General features: G+C 46.1%; 1 protein-coding gene across 5 annotated transcripts in view; it reads left to right on the top strand.

Moving 5' to 3' along the window:
- plekha7a (pleckstrin homology domain containing, family A member 7a) overlaps window positions 1-23,156 on the top strand; it is a 77,145-nt gene that overhangs the window by 43,578 nt on the left and 10,411 nt on the right. For all 5 annotated transcript variants that reach the window (XM_042108953.1, XM_042108954.1, XM_042108956.1 and 2 more), the window contains 9 exons: window positions 5,258-5,384; window positions 7,146-7,250; window positions 8,976-9,048; window positions 11,055-11,155; window positions 15,817-15,998; window positions 18,643-19,182; window positions 20,080-20,464; window positions 20,651-20,842; window positions 20,978-21,061. In XM_042108953.1, coding sequence (XP_041964887.1) covers window positions 5,258-5,384; window positions 7,146-7,250; window positions 8,976-9,048; window positions 11,055-11,155; window positions 15,817-15,998; window positions 18,643-19,182; window positions 20,080-20,464; window positions 20,651-20,842; window positions 20,978-21,061 — 1,789 coding nt within the window. The remainder of the gene's footprint in view (window positions 1-5,257; window positions 5,385-7,145; window positions 7,251-8,975; window positions 9,049-11,054; window positions 11,156-15,816; window positions 15,999-18,642; window positions 19,183-20,079; window positions 20,465-20,650; window positions 20,843-20,977; window positions 21,062-23,156) is intronic.

Raw genomic sequence — 23,156 nt, forward strand, 5'->3', positions numbered from 1 at the left:
TGTTGGCTTGTGTTTTATGTAACGCCGAGCAGAGTGTCTCTGACTGGTAAGACTAGTGCTTTGAAACCCCTTGGGATCAAACAGAATAGAGAGAGCTGGCATTAAAACTGTTGGTTTGATGTAATCCAATTAGGGAAACGTGTTTGTAGCAGAATCTTGAGAATACCAATACTGTTAATGTTCATAGGGTATGGGGGGTCATGATCATTGTGATGTTGACTGATGATGAAAACAAATTATTATGTAACTTTTATACACGTAAAGCTGCGATCATTTGCCCGTGAGGAATTCACAGCACATTGTACATAGTGTGTAATTCATGATGTGTTTCCATGTTGTAAGTAATTAAGCAGGGCACTGTAGTTTTTAATAACATCGTTGTGCACTTGCCCTAAATTTCACACCCTCGAGCTAAGACACGCTGGTAGGGACTTGCCTTTTTGAACTGTACCATCCCTCAATGTGGGTGGTTTGTCTCCATGGATAGTTAAATGTTTGAAATTAAACAACTGCACCATATTTAAGCAACTCATTTTGTGCTATCAAGATAAAACCAACTCCATTTGTGAGAGATATTTCATGTGTCTGATTCTGAGGTAGAATTCTAGCTGGCCTCTTGGGAGAGGGGAGCAGCTGGATATTGCTAGGATGCTCCCTGGCTGCACATTCATAGAATAAACATGAGAACGCTGTAGAACAAAGGCTGCTTCACAACAAAGGAGATTCCTCAGCATTGAATGCTACTCTGAAGCCTGTATCATAACATTTGTGAAGGAGATGGTGAAGAGGCAGAAGAAGAAGAAGAAGAAGAAGAAGAAAAAGGAGAGAAGAAAACAGAAAAAGAGAAGAAAATCAAGGCTACAGTGGATATATCAGTGATACATACCAAATTATTCAGAGCACTTCTTAAAAAGTTTAGATGGCACTATAAATGTTTAAGTGGCTACCTTGGAGGAAAGCTAATCTTAGGTTAGCTTGATTTTTTTTTTATGCACGATCGTTTGCTCCCTGAGCCTGATTTCATTAAATCTACATTAGCGCCATTCTTTGAAGAAACCTTCAAAGGTTGATATATCCTCATGTTGCACAGTTGGGAGGAGAATATCTGCTCTTGTACAGAGCTGGGTTGTTAGCATATCACTTATGACTCTGACTCTTACTCCAGAGGCTGAGGAGGTCGCCTTGAGATGGTCGGTCCTGCCAGTAGCTGATGGATTTCTCTCATTAGCAGCTCTCTCTCTCTCTCTCTCTCTCTCTCTCTTTCTCTCTTTCTCTCTCTCTCTATCTCTCTATCTCTCTATGACAGTGCATAGAGACAGACACATATGGAGAGAGAGAGAGAGAGAGAGAGAGAGAGAGAGAGAGATTGAATGTGTGGATGATTATGCCTGAGGTTGGTCTGTCTACTAATGAAGGTGCAAAAGACCACAGCAGACTAGGTGCTGATGCGTACTGCTCTTTCCAGATCCAAAATGTCAGTATGACAAACTACATAAGCGCTGTCATTTCTGGTGTGATTTGCAAAGTGTTGCTGTAGTAGCAGCTTTGTGAGCGTCTCACAGATTATGATTATCTACTCTCTCAGTTCTCACCATGTTAACTGCTAACTGATGCACATTACTTACAGTGGGAGAGACTTAAATGATAGAACCATGAAAAAGGGCACTCTGATGAGATGTTTAGAGGTGGTCTTAATGGATAGTCGGTAGTTGGTGAACATGGTGAATGTGGCGCCACCTGGCCGGGGTTTCCAGCTCTGAGTTAGCTGCTGCGCTTGGCTGGTCTCAGTGGCGAGTCTAGGTGCTGTCAGGCCTGCTCTGAATCTCCCCTCGGTGGCTGGATATTGCTGCCACTTCGCTTTTGAGGCTGGTTTTGTTCGGCTTAGTCTCCAGCCGCTGTCCTCCGTTGGGCTGACTCAGAGTCTGCCTGTCTGGGAACAGGTTCACACTCCTGCCGTCACACTGAGTTGAAGTTTCTCCTGAGGCCCCTGGGGCAGGTTGCCAGGCAGCAGTCAGACCCATTTTGTTGGGAAGACAGCATATTTCGGTAGGAACAGATGCCGAGTCTTAACAGGTCTTAGCAAGGTCGTGTCAATCCCACAGCTCCTGAAAGCCTATTTGTCGTTTGTAAACATTTCCTTATGCAGTGAACCTGAATGGACCATCTCAACAGGTGAATGAATGAAATGATCCTCCTCAGTCCTACAGCTTTGGGGTCCTGGCCTTAGTAGGTTTCAACACTGTATGTCATTTCAACATCAGTCTTTCATCAGCATCAACAGAGGCAACATGAATGCTTGGGCTTCTTTTTTACTAATCCACTAAAGTCTGAATGGGAGCAGGGAGAATGGTTCTTAAAGGGATGGTGCGTGTGCAGGAGAAAGCATGGTTCTGCTCAGAGCATCTTGTGCTTGCTATGACAAGTCTTTTGTACTCACTGGCCTCCAGGATTTGACTTGTATGAAGTGCCAAAAATGACTCTACATTCAAAATGTTCCTAAGCACAAGAAGAGCAACACAGACACGGAGCGGAGGAACAGCAAACGCACTGGAATTCTTGACCTCTGACCTCTCCGCCTGTGGTCTTGGCACTTCTGAACTTGCACCTTGAAAGCCACTTTCCACACTCTGGAACAGATCCGAGCCTGATTTGAACTGGACTAGGCCAGCGTCCAGCCCTGGATCTCTGTCTGTCTGTCTGTCTGTCTGTCTGTCTGTCTGTCTGTCTGTCTGTCTGTCTTTCTGTCTGTCTGTCTGTCTGCGCGTGTAATGGTAGTAGAAGTGAGCGGAGGCGAGGCGGTCTGACTGAGAATCCTCCCGTGGGGATAAGTCCACTCAGGGATGGGAGGGAGGTAGAAGCACTAGAGCCTGACTCACAGCTGCTCTGCTCTCCCTGTCCTGACGTGAACCGCACACACTTCATGGACTGTTACACTCCTGCGGTTTTTAATGAAATAAATTAACATGGAAGCTGACCAGACTCTTCTTGTCAACATCTTTGCGGATCTAATTTGGCGGTATCAAATTACATACTGCAGGTTCACTTGTATAATGTATGCTGTTGTCAGACCAGTGATGCAGTTGTGCATTAATGAAGGGCATGGCAATTTTAGTGCTTTATGCATTTTTTGGACAAGGCTTTCTTGATGTTTTTCTTGTGAAATGCCCTTTGTCTGTGTCTTTTCTTCAATTCAATCTGTGGTCAGCTCAGAGATGTCAGGTAAAATGAATTATTTCCTGAGATTAAATCCATTTCATTTGTTCTCCTGGCACCAGATCACCTGGTCCTTTTTGTGCAGAGACTGTAGTCTAATAGATAGCCTCTCTGTGAAAGCGTCTGATTGTGTTGTCACTTCAAGCATCATGATCACAATACAAAGGGCTCATTTGGGAACCCCATTAGCGCGAGACATGGCCGCCGCCGATTCTTGAAGAGATCGGGGGCCTGACCCGTCCATATATGCACTGGGTTGGCTCCAAAAAACCCAGCTGTTGTCTGTGAAGTGGCCCACTTAGCCTTTAATGAATTATTGAAGCCCGGTTGTGCTTGAGAGGCTGGGGAGTGACAGACGGGTCATGGGCCACCAGGATTCCACTGTAGAGCGAGCGCATCCATCCCGCTCTCGCAGCGTTGGTGCGGCACCGTTGTTGTTCAGTTAGCAGTTAAGCTAATTACGGCCGACCTCTGAGGTGCTTGATTGTGTCCAGATGGGAGGAGGGCTTCCTTAAGCCTTTCATCAAGCTCTGTCAATCTCTTCCCCCACCTCTCTCCCTCTCCCCTCTCTCTCTCTTTCCCTGTCCCATTCTCTCTCCGTCTCTCTCTCTCTCTCTCTCTCTTACTCTCCCCCCCCTTCCCTATGCTCGGTGCCCTTGGAACAGCATTCCTCACCCCTTTGCCCCCCCCAAAGTCTAATTACTGAGCTAAATATGGACGCAGGTCCCAGAGCAGCCATTTAAGGGCAGGATCTGTCATCCCCCCTCTCACATTAAGGGGCTGATAAGGGAGTGTGTAGGCCGGAGAGGAGAGGGGAGGACGGGAGGACGGGGGGGGGGTCAGATGCTGGGAAGTCCAGGGCGGCGAGGGGGAGAGTGGCAGCACTCCACAGCACTCCACAAGGCTGGAGTCTCAAGGCCTCATAATGAGGAAGGAAAGGGACGACTCAGCATGCCTCCCGCACAGTGCTGCCCTCCTGCAGTCTCAGGGCTATCGGACTGGATCGCAACTGGTGCAGATCAGCCAAATCAGTACCAGATCGTTCCTGAGTTCTGGTGCTGACTCATGCTTACACAGGTTTCACTGTTCTGGGCTTCCGCGCAGATCTCTTATGTGGATATCATTTGTAGGTGAAACCTCAGATGACTCAGATTACAGAAAAAAAGTAATTTCCTGGACTTTTGTTTTGTTTTGTTTCCGTATGTCCTTACCATGTATCCCCACCGGAACTTGGCTTAGCCAACTCTGAGAGGACATATGATATGATGATGTCAGCCTCGATGCCAGAACTTGACCCCGGTGGTGGTGCTCAGTGAGGCTCAGGCTTTCCCTGTGCGTACAGCTGGACGAGGGTCCTTGCACAGAGCTAATCCCTGATCAATCTGTCGCCCTCCCTCCACGGGCCTTAGCTCCATGTGCACATGCCTCAGTACCCCCCCCCCCCCCCCCCCCCCCATTCACCTTCATACATACACACATGTACTGTACTTAGCACTCTCATGTGGTTGCTATTATGGAACGCATGACACACGAGACAGCACGTTCCCCTCTCGCATTTGACTGGATGTGCCCTGGTGTTTGGAATGCGTTATGAGTTGTCACCTGACACCTGTTGCTAGCTAGAGGAGAGAAGGAGAGAAGAGGGCTCAGGTGAGCGGGAAGCACAAAGGGCTCTAGCCGCAGGTGACTACACAGCAGACACACACAGACACCTGTGCTCTGCTCGCTGATGAGTTTGCTAAGTGCCAGACCACTCCCAGGGTTGTCTCATTCACGCTCAGATTCCCTTGCACTCTCTCTTTCTCTCTCTTCTGCTTTCTCTCTCAGTCACTGTCCACCGCCCCTCTCCCACTCTCCCTCTGTTAGCTGCCATTGTGGTTTCTTCTTATTTGTTCCTTATATTTCACACAGACACACACACACACACACACACACACACACGCACATACACACACACATACACATATTCACGCTCCATGTTGAGTGTGCTACTGTCTGGGTCTCCTGTGAGGTGTAACACAGTTGTCATCTCTGCCCCCTGCAGCCCCCCAGTGACGGTGCGCATGTCCGCTCTGCAGCCTCCCCAAACGGACCCCTACCCTCCCAGTGAGGTCACCGAGGCACCCACTGCCGCCACCGTGCCCCCAGCCTCCGGAAACCACACCTCCAAGGTAAGACAGGACGTCCTCTTTTACTTCCAATCCTCAGTGTTTGATCTGGGAGAAAAAGTCTACCAAGAATTAGTGGGTTGAGAAGAGGAATTTGGAACTAAATGGAGCATGGTAGCTACTAGCCAGCAAGCAGAGCAGTTTTTTTTAGCAGATTCTGAAGTAGGTACTAGCCCTCATAAAGTGTATTTTTGTGGAAGGCATGTATGTTCCTATACATTATACATTTATACATATTAGTGATGCATTTGTCTGTCGGGCAATAAGAGAACGTGAACTTATCTGAAACACCGAACCAAATAAGGGTACTTGGACTGTACATTTAGTATACATAGTTAGACAGTCTCCCCAGCACCGAGCATTGCTGCTCGTCTATTGTTATTTTCCATAGAAGAAAAGGCATACTCAGCTTTTTTTCCTGACAGTTAGCCAAACACATACACCCCTCCCATGCAGTATGTGGTCACCATAGAGTCCTTTCCCTTGCATTTGCACTGCCTTAGCTACAATTCACAGCATTGTATTGACAGCCTAATATACTGTATATTTCATTTATGGGCCATATCTAAGGCCTTCTTCTCTAAAATGAAATGAAATTTATTTCGCTGTGAAGGAACATTTTGGATTATTAATGAAGCTTGAATTATTTTGAAATGGTTTGGGGCCTTTAGCCCCAGAAATGATGTTTGAATGATGAATGATCTCAGTTTATTATATGCCTGATTTATTATAACTTGACATGGGTGGCTGTGCTGTTTCTCTGCTTTGAGGCAGAGTGTGACTCTGGTAGTGAAAGGGTTACCTGTGAAAGCGCTCTTCTGTTAAAGCATTTATCTTGTGTGCCCACCCGTGTCCTGATCTGTGTCATGGACCTTGCAGTCTGTTAGGTCCCAGACGGCCTGTGACGGTCAGTGATTGATTTGCACTCTGACAGACATTATAGTCCCATGGGGGTGGCAATTGCATTGCTAGTACCTGAGGAGTCACCATAGCCTTCTCTGCTGTAATAGTGACTCCTACACCAACAGAGACAGCATAGAACTCCTGACTGAGTGCAGATGTATTTTCGCAACAGAATCTGTAGAGAAATAGGCAAAATGTAGGAGAATGTGACGTAGGATTCCGCCAGCGTGCGCTTCACACCCACACGCGCGGCTGCGAGCCGTTTCTGTAAACACAGCAGCGCAAAACAGGAGTCGGTTTGACAGGGATCCCGAGGCGTCACTTTGATCACGCTTCGTTAGTCCTCGTTGCTGTAATTAGCGTTTGTCTCTACCCTGGAGAGACCAAAAAACCAGCAGCCTTTCCCACTTACAACCGTCTGAAGCATACAGAAGACATTTACGCAGCAATGCTGACTGGGTACACATAAAGCTATGTCTGCACCAGTACAAACAAACACAGACACACAGAGATTGCATGTAAGGAATATGGTGGCAGTGAATAGAGTATTACATGACAGACCTCAGACCATAACAACTGTATAGCTAAAAGTTCATTTTGATTGCTGTGAGGATTCATTTTATACTGTCTGATTGTCAACGGTTTCAATGTCATTTTGGACAGTCAGAAGGCATGACATATTAGTAGGGTACTCTTAAACAACCTTTGATGAGATAGTTCTGACCGTTTAACCAAGTCCAGCTCTAATCAATACTCACTAATTCTCAGTGGTACCATAGTGGTACAATCTATTACACTACTGAATGAATGGATGATTGAATGAATGAATGAGAGGTAGAATTTGATGTCTCTGTGTTTTAGAGCCTCAGATCGTCCAGCCGTGTGTACAGCTTTGGGAAGCGGGAGCAGTCTATCAAGAGGAACCCCAACATTCCTGTGGTGGTGCGGGGATGGCTATATAAACAGGTGAGATAGACACAAGTAGATACACACACACACATGCTTATATTACACAATCATAAGTGTTTATGTATACACACACTTATTTTACACATTCATACAATCACCTACATATTATTTACACACGTACACAGACACACACACACACACAAGTTCCCTGGGTAATGTGAGGATCCCTCTAGTATAGTATAGTATATATACTTTTTTGATCCCATGAGGGAAATTTGGGCTCTGCATTTAACCCAATCGGTGAATTAGTGAAACACAAACAGCACACAGTGAACACGCAGTGAGCTGCCTGCTACAACAGCGGCGCTCGGGGAACAGTGAGGGGTTAGGTGCCTTGCTCAAGGGCACTTCAGCCGCGGCCCACTGGTCGGGGCTCGAACCGGCAACCCTCCGGTTACAAGTCCAGAGTGCTAACCAGTGGGCCACGGCTTAATGCTCTACCAGCATTATGTTTAGCATGAGGAGCACGTTCTGACTTGTTGATGGGAAATAAATGGAGCCAGATTGCATTAGCTTGTAACAGTTATGAACATCTATATCCAATGTTTTAAAGGAAAACTCTGATCTATATCCGATCTTACTCAAAACTTACCTTGATTAATATAATTATAGTCCTAGTTTGATTTTAGACCGAAGTTTTCCTTTAATCTTAACTTTTCATAATGTGGCTGATAACAAATAAAAAGCCTTGCATTTGCAGGGCTTAAAGCTCTCAGGCACTGTGCCTGATTTCAGGCATGGGCCAGGCTGTTTAAGATTTGAAAAAAGATAATTTTATATACAACAACTTCAAAAATGTCTGATAACAGAAATGTTCCTTGCTTTAAGCTCTGCATTTGTCTGATCCTTGAACGGCACAGGTCTATTGTGGAGGCACTGCAGAATATTACAGCATACTCTTGTTTATTTCCTTGTAATAAATGACATTCGAAAAGACACTTCCTGGTTGCTATGGCTGTCATGCAGACTTTCTGTGAATGTCATCAGGCTCTTGAGTCTGTGTTATGCTAAGGAGTCTCTCAGGTGCTGTTTAGTTAGCCAGAATGAGTGACGCGGATGAGCCGCCCCGCACAGAGACACACACTAATCAAAGGGACCTCGGATCACAAGACGCGCCCAATTACACCCACACTGGTGTAAACAGCAAACAAAACCTATTATTTCAGACTAGCAGATGTACAGACACCCATTCACAGTAACACACTATTAACACACACACACACACATACACACATGCTCACTCACATACACACACAAACAAACATCTTGTTTACTCTGAGTGTCTTGGCTACTTCTTGTGGTGTTTTCTGAGAATTCTGGGAATGGTGTGAATGGTTTATTTCCTTCAGTCAACTGCCTGAGCAAAACAATTTTCTTCAGAGCTTGGCTCTTTCAGATGAGTAGTGATAATATGTTTGTACGGCTTTAGTGCGGCGTGACTGAGCTGGAACAACCTTGGGACAGTTTTAATGTATTTTGACTAATGATGTGTAATTGCACTGATATTGTGGTGCATTTGTATCTCAAGATAATTGTGCGTGTGTTCTAGATAATTATTTTCACCACTGTAGACGTAGTTTTATGACTGTTTCAGCATGGTAGCGGTACAAATGGCATACTCCCACCGGTGTGTGTGTGTGTGTGTGCTTGTGTGCTTGTGTGCTTGTGCTTGTGCTTGTACGTCATTGTGAATGTGTCTTTAATTGTGCGTTTATGTTTCAGGACAGCTCAGGCTTGCGTCTGTGGAAGAGGAAATGGTTCGTGTTGGCTGATTACTGCCTGTTTTATTATAAAGGTGAGTCAGAATGGCAAATCACACATATTCTCACAAAGTACACAGACAGGAACAGGATGTTGAGTATGACAGAGCCAGAGCAGAACAAAAGGTACTCTGAATGCTCTGAATGCAACGCTGGGGCTTCAATCTTCAAACCACAGACTCTGTTCAGGCTGTAATTGTTCTGTGTTGTATACAGTACACATGTACTGTATATGTCTTGCCTTGTATATACGTATTGTATGAAGAAATTTTTACAATTTATCCTAAAGTCAATGGGTCTACAGTATGAACAGACAATGAATATACAGAAGCCATCCCATGGGTCCAAAGGAGGATGCATCCTTTTTATGCATACACTATGAAGAATGCCACCATTTTTGGTGATTGATGTCTCCTCAGTGCTGTGATGGAATCTCCTTACATAAGGCCAATACTGAGACTTAATCTTTCAAGAGTAACAGATTACTCCAGCCACCCCCACCCTGGCCAAAACAGATGGAATGAGGCATTTATAAAAACGCTTTTAAACTTTTAGTGTAGTCAAGACTTTCAACTCTTGTACTCCATTTTCACTCTCTTTATTCTGTCTCTCTCACCCCCTCTCCCTCTCATTCACATTCTCACACACTCTCTTTCTTCCCCCCCCCCCCCTTTAACTCTCTTCCTCTCTCCTTTTTATCACTTTCCTGCATGCCTAACATGTAGACCCAGGTAATTAAGTGGTAATTATATAATTAGATGTTAATTCTGCACAGCAGTGTGCAGTTGGAGGCTGATTAATGGTATTATCAAAGTGATAATGGCATCTGCAGTCTCTCTCTCTCTCTCTCTCTCTCTCTCTCTCTCTCTCTCTCTCTCTCTCTCTCTCTCTCTCTCTCACACACACACACACACACACACAATCATTATACTTTGTGTGCCTGCATACCTTCATACACACATGCTTTAGACCTTCATACACACATGCACACATGCTCTGACTCCACATCGCTGCTCCTCTATTGGTTGGTGTTGTCGGGGGTAGACTGGTCATTATGGGTAATTTATCCTGCCGCTGCAGCTTGCCTGGCTGCCACCTGTCCATCCATCAGAGTGGCGATAAGAGAGGTCTACGGCCCAAGTGATGAATTTATTTTTAACCATTACGTCCTTCAGACTAGCCATCCTTATCGCCCATCACACACACACACTTACCCTTCAGTTACAGCTTCTACCCCAGTTCACACATGCATGTGATTACTGGCACGCACACACACACAAACACACACACACACACACACACACACACACACACACACACACACACACACACATGCACAAACACAGACACACACACACACACACACACACACACACACATGCTTTCTGCATACCCTTGGACATGCACATGCACACGTGCACGCACAGACACACACACTCTCACTCCCATTTCCCACCTTCTTAGCCACCGTTCTGTTCCCCTTTCTTACACATGGGAACACACACACACACACACACACACACACACACACACACACACACACACACACACACACACACACACACACACACACACACCCAGGCGAATCCCTACTCTCACACAGTCCTGTGGAAAGAAGTGATCACAGCTCTGTTTAATGTGCGCGTGGCTAAATATAAAGGTGTGAATTAAAGCTGATATTAGCAGCCTGGTGAGAGTAAGGATGGGGGAGAGGTGAGGAGAGGAGGAAGAGAGAGAGGGAAGGATAGAGGTAGGGAGAGAGAGAGAGAGTGATGCAGTGAATAGAAAACAGGGGGTGGCAGGGTGGGGAGAGGGGTGATGGGGGGGGGGCGGGGGTAGCTGAGGGAAGGGTTTGTTGGCACCAGGATGCCCAAGGCGTTAGAGAGGACAGAGGCCTGGCTGGAACAGGCTGATAATAGAGCACTTGGTGACCTCTCTCTCTCTCTCTCTCTCTCTCTCTCTCTCTCTCTCTCTCTCTCTCTCTCTCTCTCTCTCTCTCTGTATTTGTGTGTGTGTGTGTAATGCTGTATACTCTTGGCAGACAGCAGAGAGGAGTCGGTCCTAGGAAGCATTCCTCTGCCCAGTTACGTCATCTCCCCAGTCGACCCCGATGACCACATCAGCCGCAAGTTTGCCTTCAAGGTAAGGTCTGGCCTTTACAGGCCACCATCCTCTCTCTGCAGGTGACCAGGAACCTGCAGCTGTGAAGTTTATTTTCACTTTTTGAAGGGGAATGAAACTGCTGCTAATTAAAGCAGGCAGATTGAGAGGAAGACATTTTACATTCTTGTGCATGAATACTTGTTTTGTTTACTCAGGGAAACAAATAGGCGGTCCCCTTTCTCTTTCCCTGGCTTGGGAACCTCACCTGAAATGTCACATCAGCATAGCTTTAGCCCAGAGCTCCTCAAGCAACCTGCTATTATTGATCTTCGAAACCGGCTGCTACTCTTTGGCTGCAAGTCAACATTTTTTGTTCTCAAATTCGAATAGATTTTCAACATAGAGCAGAAAACAGCAAGCAAAGTCAGAGACCATTCATTATATGTCATGAACTTTTGTTTACTCTCAGCTATTTGTCATTTGAGCTGCTCCTAGGTATGTAGCCAGTTTCTTGTTCCAGTGTAGAAGCCATGCCCTTTATCACAGTCACAAACTATTTATTTTATTTTGACATTAGCTTTGACATTGTCTCCCCATCGTAAAAAGCCAAACATCTATACACCAGTGGCATGTCGGTCCATGCCATCTGGTCTTTAATAAGCCTGCTTCGTGCAACACACCCATAAACCCCTGGCCTCCACTGACCACCTGTCCTCCATGGGCTCAGCGCTGCTTTTTTTAAAGAGCCACAAGATTCCCAGCCCTGCGTCGTGTCTCTGCCCTCTGCTTAGGGTAGTTCTCTTATTACACCATCCTGCTGTCCGTTGGGAGTGGAGGTAAGTGTTTGTTTGTTTAGTTTGTTTTGGTTTAGCTTTCTTTAACCAGCAGGTTGCTTTGGAACAGGTTTTTATTCACACGGATGGCCTGGCTCTAGGTGGTTGGTTGGTCCTAGGGAGGGAAGGTGGGCATTTAACTGATACAAGTTCCTGAGAGGAGGCTGGTTGTGTCCAGGTGACTAAAGTGCCCGAGGGTCCTCTTTGTCTTACTCAGCCGGTCAGCACTCCCCTCCCACGCTTCTGATCGCCTCTGACAGGCCATGAAGGGCTTGTTCATGATGACCATAAACTGCAGTGGTTTTCTGCACCTCTCTGTCTCCCACCAACGGGGATGGCGCACGCCCCACCCCCCCTACTGAGAGAAAAATCTGTCTTTGTAGTGCAAACAAGTAGAACATATTTTTTATATTTTCAATTTATTAATTTTATTATTTTAGCTTTGTAGATTTTTAAAAGCCTGTGTCAGGAATGTTTTATTGGAATCCTCCTTTCCATCACAGACAGCATTTCTGTCACAGTGCTTCATTCAGATCCCCCACTTAGTTGGTGGTTCTACTAGAGCAGGGTGGGCAGACCTTTTAGCTCAAGGGCCACATTGGGTTTTGAAAATTGGCCAGGGGGAACTATTATTGCCTTCAGGATTTCCTTTCAAAAGTTTCTTATATTAAAAGGAGATATCAATTAGGCCTGTCAACAATGACAAGTCAGCTGGAACCTGCCGCTCTCTGCCTCCCTCTCATGTGCGCTCAGACACGTTCCCAATTAAATGGAGTAGCATAACGTTCAAGTTAGATCTGCTACAATGGAAATTAAGAGAAGACCCAAAACGTGTCATCTCTATGTAACATGCTGTTTTGACATCGTAAACGTTCTCTAAGAAGAGTGAAAAGCAGTTTGCAGTGAAGGAAAAATATAGTGAGCAGCCTATGATAACTTAATTCAATGATCGGCGGGCCAGAGTTAAATGCGTGATTTGGCCGGATTTGGCCCGTGGGCCACAGTTTGCCCACCTCTGTACTAGAGACTCCTTCTATAATGTGCCTCTATAACACCTGTTGCCCCTCCCTATCAAAGCTCTCCTTAATGCCACTGTATTTTGAGAGGCAGCTCCCCTCCCCTTTCCACCTCCCATATGCTATCAGTACAGTGTGTGGTGTATAGTTGTGCCTGTGTGTGTTGGTGACTGTGTGTTGCGTTGTGCCCATGAGTTATGAGCCCTGTGTGACGTGTTGTGCCCATGAGCTGTGGTATGTGTGAGCTGTCGTTGCGGCTCTTGCCCACATATCTTTTAACACCCAGGAGATTCCAGCCGCTTAGTAGCATTGTGGTTAACGCCAACAACTTCACAATACGTGACTGTGTGCGATCAGCCAATGAGAGTACACTAAAAAGAATGTGCTTTTTTGATTGGTGGGCTGTTTTGCCTTATGGAGTGTCTTTGAGCTGTCACATCACAGCCAGGGGCCTGACCTTTTATGATATTCTTTTATGCATGACCTGCAGCCTGTTCAAAGCAGTCCTCAATCTCACACTGTACGTTCCATACACACGACCTGGGAGCGTCTATGGCTTCAAAGTTCTCTCTTTGTCCCTGTGAGTCAGATGAAAGAATCAATTAAAATGTGGCTCCACACTTTAGGCTAATTCCCTACATAAAATCACACACACATATATAATACACACACACATATACATATATATATACCGTATATCAAGGACAGACTGAAACAACCCATATCAGTGTGAGCCATGATGTCTCATTCTTGCTTTTGTTCCGTTCTCTTCCAGGTCTTATTTTTTAATGAAATATAGATTCTAATCCCCGGTGCTCCTAAAGCCCCCTCCAGGGGTTCTATTTCCCTCTCCCCGCGGAGAGGCTCAGCTCAGAGAGCCGGGGCAGAAGTGGCGCGTTAGCCAGGGGTACTGCACCGGGCCTCGGACGATAATCTGATAGCTCCCTAAAATAGAGCAGCCCAAACACTGATGAGGCTGAGGACAAAAACCATCTGCGGCTATTGTTAGCGATCCTCTCAGTGTGAGCCTGAGGATGAGAGGACAGAGAGAGAGAGAGAGAGAGAGAGATAAAGACAGAAAAAATGAACCAATGTTACCAAAAGGAGGAGAGGTGAGAGGCGTGCTGTACGGTGACCTATGTGTGTTGTGTTTGTGTGGGAGAGTTGGTGCTTCGTTCAAATGACGTTTGCAGAAATGACGTTCACTGTCTTCTGCTCGCTCTCGCTTTCAAATGTTTCTGTATTTATGTTCTCGATTCCTGAATCTGCGCTCGTTTTTATTCTTTATGCGCTCGCATAATAACCTTCGTCAGAGTCATGTGACATTACAGCAAACATATTATATTTGTGTATAGAATATTTAAATAAAAGGTAAGCAGTATTACAGGAGTAATGACATACAATGGATACAATGAACTCAGAAATCTTTCTCCTCAGTGTAACAGTAGTGTTAATTGTTCTTAATTGGTATCAACTTCGCCATGAAGAGGATGTAGTGCAGATTAACCACCCCTGCTGCTGTAAGAGTTTCGGGCAACACACACACACACACACACACACACATTCTCTCTCTATCTCTCTCTCTCTCTCTGTCTCTCTTTCTCTCTCACACACACACACACACACACACACACACACACACATTCTCTCTCTATCTCTCTCTCTCTCTCTGTCTCTCTTTCTCTCTCTCACACACACACACACACACACACACACACACACACACACACACACACACACCTTATCCATAAGGGTCCTTCCGTTGACCTTTACAACCCCAGCCATGAGCCTTAAGAGGTTTATAGCCCACCCCATATGTGTGAGTGTTTCTGTGTGTGTGTGCGTGCGTGTGTGTGTGTGTGTGTTTGTGTGTGTGTGTGCTTGTAAAACAGAAGGAGAGGGGTGAGAGTGAACTGACAGGTTTCCTGTTTTACATGCATAATATTTGCATGTCTGACGGTAATGCTTTTCTGAGTTACATCATTGATTCCCTGTGCATTATGTAGATAAATCCTTCAGCCATCCTTCAGCACCAGATCAGCTCTTGGTCTGTTTTAGATACTATCTGGAGTTTTGTTTGCCAACACATTAGCTATTAACTCTCCTAGATGTGTATTAGAAGTAGTTCTAAGCCTCCTAGAAATAAAGTGAAGTTGTTGTAATTAATTGCCGTGAATGCATTTTAATGAAGAACCAAACGCATATATTTGCAGTCCTGCGGGTGTTTGCCAGTTTCTTTACAACCTTATATTGACCTTCTTCCTCTAAATATATTCCCATCATGCTGTCATTTATTCGCTTGACTTCCCACAAATGGAAGTATTCATGTATGAGTTTTTGGTGCTCCGATTGTAGTGTCACCATACTCCTGATTAAACATGCTTTCTGGGGCGTGAATGCAGATGACATATCCTTGTTGCATGGCTTTAAACAAGCAGACTTGAGTGCATTAGGTTGTCGCATATTTAAATCTACCGTCTATGCAAACCTAATTGGGAATTTCACACTGCAGTAATTCATCAAAAATGTGTTTGGAGCCTTTGGTTTTCCTCCAAAAAATAAGAGAAGCTGCACCAGAACTGTTTTCAAAGTGAATTCAGGAGAGATGCTGCACATAAATGAGGAGCAATTTTCCACAATGCCTGAGGTTATTGAACAGCTTGAAGAATAGTGTTTCAGCTAACAGTATTTCGGCATGAGTAGAGTTGTATAAGATCTATCAAGTTTGATCAAGCAAGTATGTAGATCTGACCCCTACAATATAGATACTGTATATCATAGATTATGATGCTGATGTTACTTCTACTGAACTGTGATTGGCTAACCGCTGACCTCTGCTTTTTGCCCATAGGCTACTCACACGGGTATGCGCTCCTTCATCTACAGTAAGAGCTCTCTGATTGGCTCACAGGCGGAGCATGGTGGCATGAGGACGTACTACTTCAGCGCAGACACACAGGAGGACATGAATGGCTGGATCCGAGCCATGAACCAGGCAGCTCTCATGCAGAATCACCAGAACCACGGTGTGAGGTCAGAACACACACACACACACACACACACACACACACACACACACACACACACACACACACACACACACACACACACACACACACACACACATACACACACACACACACACACGCACATACACACACACACACACACACACACACACACACACATACACACACACACACACACACACATACACACACACACACACACACACACACACACACGCACATACAGACATACACACTGCAGACATAAACTATACAAATCCAACACCGACATTATTCATAAAAGTCCAACAATGCTATTGTAATTAGTGCTATGAATTTGTTTGTTTGTCTATGAGTGAAGATGTGTGTGTGTGTGTGTGTGTGTGTGTGTGTGTGTGTGTGTGTGTGTGTGTGTGTGTGTGCGCGTGTGTGTGTGTGCGCATGTGCACGCATGCCAGTGTGCATGTCTTTGTGTGCGTCTGTGATATGTGTTGGTTGTAGAAATCCCAGTGAAATGAATAAGGACCTAAACATGGGTTAGCCATGCCATGCATTCACAAACAACAGGTGGGCAGAAGGCTGTGTGTGTTTGTGTTGTGTTGGAGGCGCATACTGCACAGTGTACACATTTCATTTCTCCCTAGCCAGCACCATTTTGCACAGTCCAGTGTGAAGTCATTTCCATATAAAAGCAATAACGGCAGCGTGTCCTGTTACCCCGCATTGTGGTCTCATTGGCTGTTATCTTCCCTGAGTTGTCAGAGAGGGCACAGTGGAGAGTGAGATAAGGATGGGGAAATCACAGCTGTGCTGGTGGTGGTTGTGTGAGGTTTGACAGGTTTTTTTTTGTCTGATTTCATAGTTTCTTTTCTCCATATTGTTTTCATTTCATAAAATGTATCTCTGTTATTAAGTCCTCCTCTTGTGTGTCTGGACTGCGGGTTGGATCGCATTATGCTGTCTGTTTAAGCACTGACGTCTTATTGTGCTGAGGCACTGCATATTAAGCTGATGTGTGTATGTGCATGTTAATGTGCTTAGGTGCTGTATATACAAATGTATGTGTAAGCATGTGTTGCTCAGGTTCAGTGTGTTAAGCTGATGCGTGCAGAGGAGAGATGAACACACACTCTGCCATACCTGCCAATCCACTGTGAAAGAAAGAGAGAGAGAGTGAGAGTGTGTTTACAGACTATGTGTGTTGTATTTATACCTTACTATGTGTGTGTGTGTGTGTGTGTGTGTGTGTGTGTGTGTGTGTGTGTGCGTGTGTGCGTGTGTGCATGTGTGCGTGTGTGCGTGTGTGTGGGTGTGTGTGTGTGGGGAGAGATTTATGAGCGTTGTGAAAGCCAGTCATTCTGTGTATGTGTCGAGCCCATCACATCACTCCTGCCATTAGAGTCATATGCGAGCATCTGCCAGCCGCCTGCCTGAAGGAAGACAGTTAGAGGGGACGTCCAACCTAGAGGACAGTTTCATATGCATGGCCAGGATGCAGAACATATTTCATCACATTGAAGCAGGCTGAGTTTCAAGTGTGTAGACAGGCAAAAATGTAATCAGGGCCTCAGACTTGAGAACTCCGAATGAGAGACACACATGTTAGTGGATTAGACTTGTTTAAATACCGGTATATAGATATGTGGATCAGTTCAGTACAGGCGCTCCTTTGGTAACGCCTAAGATTTCAGTTTGAGTGTTTTGAGTGAAGTAAGGCTTCAATTTTATAGTTTTGATATGCAGGTGAATGGGCTTTATCACTGAACGAGCTCTTAGGCAACGCTTTTTAGAGACAATCTCTCTGGGGGAAGATAGTGTGAGTGGAGTGCTGGCTTTCACTCGCATCATGTCACCTGTTCTCTGCTATTTGAGGGTTAGCCGCTGCCAGGAGCCCATTAGACACCTGCTTGTGACGAGGGAAAGGACCGGGGCCTATTGTGCTATGAGCCAGTACACATGGTGTGATAATGCCCTCTCGTGTAATTTAGATAAGCATGCTGGAGAATAGTGGCCTTTTCAGATTGAAAGGATGCTTTTTATAGGCAGCATCCCTTTACTTCATGCCAACAATGTTCTTGGGGAGCTTGTCATGCAGCAAATCCAAGTAAATCAGTCCATTATCTGGGAGTAATTCAGCTTCTGTTATGTCACTTACTGCAGCACTAAGGTTGTCTCCTACCTATCATCTCAAAGGGCCAGACTTGACCTTGACATTTTGTGACAGGAGTACACATTTGACAACAACTCCTGTGACATTTTGTGACAGAAGGGCATATTCTACAAAAAGTCACTTTGATTTTTTCAGTCCCAATACTGACACTGGGTTTGGGGTATCGGCCAATACCAAGTAGGTGTAGTAATACAACATAGAATTGAATTGAATAGCTTGGTCCTGTAGATCACCCCTGCATAGTTAAGATACCCAATGCAGGTATTTGTGTCAGTGTTGGATTGATGGTTGGACATTGATGCACCCCTAATTTATAGTAGGATTCAATGTAAGGTGTGTTGACATGTCCATCTATCATATGTCACTATGTCCACTAACCATATTAATTCAGCACTCACTTATATGTGCTGGAGATGAGGGAGATGAATGTGTTTTCAGAGTGGAATGTGTTTTTCTGGCTGGAAGCTTGACTGCAAGTTTCTGTTTATGTCTGTCTCAGAGTGTCAGAGAAACTTGAGAAGTCCGAGCATCTGATGGACGCGGAAGAGATGGAGCCTGAGCATAAAGCGGCCGAGCCACAGACCAATCACATCACAGTCAGACCTCTTAACCCCGGGCCCATGGAACTGGACGCTCCACCCAACGGCCCACTGAGACCAGACAAAGAGGAAGCCGCCCAGGAAATGGCCCTGGAGGCTCCCTCGGTGGAGGAGGATGCTGGGAAAGCGCCCTCCAGCGGGGCCACCGGCGAAAACGAGGCGTTCCTGACGGGCTCCGATTCCCGGCCCCCGTCCCGCGCCCCGTCGCGGGGTCCGTCGCGAGGTCCCTCGTCCTGGGGTCCCCCATCCCGACCCCCCTCCACCGTGCCGAACGGCTCCCTCCCCGAGGTGAATGGCATCGGGGGAGGCGTGGGGATGGCGGTGGGGGTGGTGAGCAGGGGACCGACCCCACGTGCGGAGAGCGGCGTCCAGGCGCAGAGGCAGAGCATGCTGGAGCAGGTGGAGCACTGGGTCAAAGTTCAGAAAGACGAGCAGAGAGCGTAAGGGTTGTGCACACATACACTCATGCACACACACACACACACACACACACACACACACACTGAGCAGAACAGAAAAATCATAGATAGAGTTTCGATAGATAGAGATAGAGTTCCACCAACAATTCACAGACATACAAAAGACACACATATCTGATTCTAGACATATGTATTTAGCAACATCTCACCAGATATGATGGTTATGACACACACACACACACACACACACACACACACACACACACATACACATAGAGACATACTTACTCTCTCTAGACACAACCACAACCACCAACGAATTTTAAAAACATATCGTAAACGTACTAATTACCAACCATTTCATTCGAAAATTCTAAAACAACAATGTTTTTTAATACTTCAAAATAACATTTGATAAATGAACCTTACATTTTCAGTTGCCATAGCCATTTATTTCTGCCTGAAATATCCGATTTTGTGTACCACGCTCGGAGTTTAGTGCTGGGCTGGTGGGTGCCTATTCCCAACCTTCTCAAGGCACATCAACGGTTAGCCCGACAATTCTCGTCGCAATTCAAAATTCCACTGGAGCTCCAAGCGGATTTGTACACGCAGCCTTACAAGACAGTTTACAAGCTCTTCGAGTCACGATAAAATGTCATTTTTGGTACATAGCTAATTTAGATATACTTATGGTGTGGGTGCTTGCGTTTCATTAGGAATCCGCCGTCTTGGTTTGTATAGAAATTAATATTAAGTGACACATACACGTAAGAGGTTGGACATACGTGACGGTTGGTAATATGTGACGTTCCGATACACACATTGCGATAGCTCTATATACTAATATGACTTTATAAATGTTTGGTGAAATATCTGACCCAGATCTCTACTCCACCTGTCAAATTCCTCTTGCAGGACTCTTACACGACGGCCAAAGTCCACCCAGCCTGTCAGCACAGTAGTTGAGGTCTACCACTCCAATCCACTCCAGTCGTACCACACAAACCCTCCCCAGCCATACCCACCCAATCAGTCTCGGTCCTACCAGACCCTGCCAAAGACCCCGCCCAGCCAGCGCCACCGGCTGCCCAGCGACTACAAGTATGCGCAGGACCGCGTCAGCCACTTCCAGCTGACGCACGGCCATCCCCCGGCGGCCGGTAAGGACGCCACCGTGTGGCAGCTCTACGAGTGGCAGCAGCGCCAGCGGTACAGACACGCCAGTCCCACCGCCCCCCTCTACAACCCCAGCCCAGACTACCCTGGCCCACGACTGGGCTACTCTGCAACCCAAAGGAAGGTGTGTTTTGTGTGTGTGTGTGTGTGTGTGTGTTTGTGCGTATGTGCACGCATGCCAGCGTGCGTGTCTTTGTGTGTGTCTGTGAATGGTGTGTGTGTGTTGGTTGTAGAAATGTGTGTGCATGTAATATATTTGTGTGTGTGTGAACACATGCATGTGTGTAATTGGAAATGCTGCGTCCTCCAGGACAAACCACGGTCCATTCCTGTGCCCCCAACGCTGGCTGACATCCCCCCTCCTGGGCCACCACGAACAAGACAGCCATCGCCCCGGCGACAGCACACCCCTGCCAACCGTGTCACCGTCCAGCCACTGGACCAGAGGCCGGTGGTGGAGGTGCCACCGTCTGCATCGCCACGGAGACAGCATACACACAAGGTGCCGACTCCACATCAAACACCTGCCACATGACAAACCACTAATGGAGGATGAAGCGTGACATAGGTGAATAAGGGGGATGTTATGACAGCTGTGTTTGTTTACTTGTTTCTCTTTTATGTTTGTTTGTTCCAGTCGGCGACTGTGGACAGACGCTCCATGCCTCCGTCAGGTTACATAACCCACACAGTCAGCGCGCCAAGTCTCTATGGGAAAACGGTAAGCGGCTCTGCCACCGAAAAGTGATGATAGCGTTATGACACCTCTCTCTTTCTGTCTGACTAAAGCAACGTCTGTGGAACGGAGGCCTCTCAGTGAGACGGCAATCTAATCCCCCATTAAGGCAGGAACCAGATGTGTGGAACAGCTGTAGACTGGTGTCTCTGTCAGGAAGCAAACTTCATTCAATTCTGTTTGGTCATAAACATGTATTTAGGACCAAAATAACTTGGATGCAGGAAACATTGCCACAGTAATGGCTTTCATCTCCTGGTTAAATTGAAAATCATTGAATGATCAATGGGAATATGTACAGATGTGGTAAATCAGATTTAAACTGCCTGCTTTACACTTTCCTGAGTTCAAACGCCATATTGTCATTCATTCCCTGATCTTTTGGTTGGCTCAGGGAAGTCATCTCCTGTCATGTTTCTGCCACTATTGATCTTGTCAGAGTCCTTGGTTTTTTTCCCTGTGCCCTTCCCATCCTATTTCCCACATTGTTGTTGTATACCCATTTGTTTTTCCGAAGTCCACACCACCAAATTCCTGCCAACCTTTCCTGCCAACTCTCACCTTCCCCCGAATGCAAACCTCCTCGAACACCCATATTATCATGGACCATGTCAACCCCATGTCAACACCAATATTTATGCCCTCCATGCCAGTACCCATATAAACAACCATGTTCCTCTCATCCAAGCCAATGCTCACATCATACCCACAACTCCCCAAAGCCTACATATCCCCATACCTGTTGTCCACTTTCCAACCATTCCAACTCTTCCCCCGCCCTATGCAAAGCTTGACCCCCAGTGCGCTCGTGTCCTCCGCCAGCCAGAGGAGCTGACCCTGCTGCTCATCCAGCTGCGTCGGCACCAAGCCCTGATGTCAGGGGTCCGCAGCAACACCCATGCCCTCCTGGATCGGTGCCATCTGGGCACCCATGCCCGTGCCCACGTCCGTGCCCCAGACCCTGCACCCCCCACACGCAGAGCGCAGGTCAGGGCCTCCAGGGACGCCCGTCTGTGCCTGTGTGTGTGTGTGTGTGTGCGTGTGTGTGTGTGTGTGTGTGCGTGTGTGTGTGTGTGCCTGTGTGTCTGTATGTGTGTGTGTGTGTGTGTGTGTGTGTGTGTGTGTGTGTGTGTGTGTGTGTGTGTGTCTCACTGTCTACAAGTGCCATGATGCCTGTGCTGGACACACCCCTGGCTTGGTTGTCCATTCTCAGAATGATGGCTGGCTCCTGCATCCATGGGCTTCATCATCGTCGTAGCGTGTCTTATGTCATGCTGACCTAACTGCATCATGTCATGGTCTTTCATCAACACCGTTGCTAAGCTGCCATGGTTATTGTTTGTTTGTTTGTTTGTTTTATGAGTGGATGTTAAATTCCCTGCCGTAGCATTCCGTCGTGTGTGCCTGATGTACAAAGTTTACATCTAGCCACTAACTGATACGCTCTCTCTCTCTGCATCTCTCTCTCTCTCTCTCTCCCTCCCTCTCTGAGCTATGGATGTGATATCTGTTAGATAATGTGCCTGGTTCATCTTGCTCACAAGCTTTGCCGCGTTAGCTGAGCATAATACGCTTTGCACACCCAAGAGAAAACAGTAACTTGGACGGTCAAACATGGGTGCATTCAAATTGACCATACAAAAGTGCAAGTGGGAGAAAGTTATCCCTGTGAAATTACACTGACTTCAGATGAGAATTCACGAAAGGGAAATGCAATCATTAAATTGATTGTACCTTTACATAGCCTTTTTAATCACAGCTATGGATAGATGACTACACACTGTACTATCATATTTGTCCTACACTCATTCTTATTTTTCCAAACATCCATGAAATCATTTGAATGCACACATGTTGTGAGTTGCATGAAATCTGATCTGCATTTACAGTATAAGAGAGACAACATTACTGCCAGGTTTCACACTTTTCAACTCTTCTTTCTATATGATAGCCATTTAGCATTATAAATCGGGTACTCACTGTTTAAGGGCTATGATAGTTAAACCACACAACATTCTGCATTTTCTTTTAAAGAAATACATATGTAATGTGAAAACTGGAGACTACCTGAGGTTTCTCT

Source organism: Alosa sapidissima, chromosome 11 (genome assembly GCF_018492685.1).
Source record: "Alosa sapidissima isolate fAloSap1 chromosome 11, fAloSap1.pri, whole genome shotgun sequence".
Classification (NCBI taxonomy): domain Eukaryota; kingdom Metazoa; phylum Chordata; class Actinopteri; order Clupeiformes; family Clupeidae; genus Alosa; species Alosa sapidissima.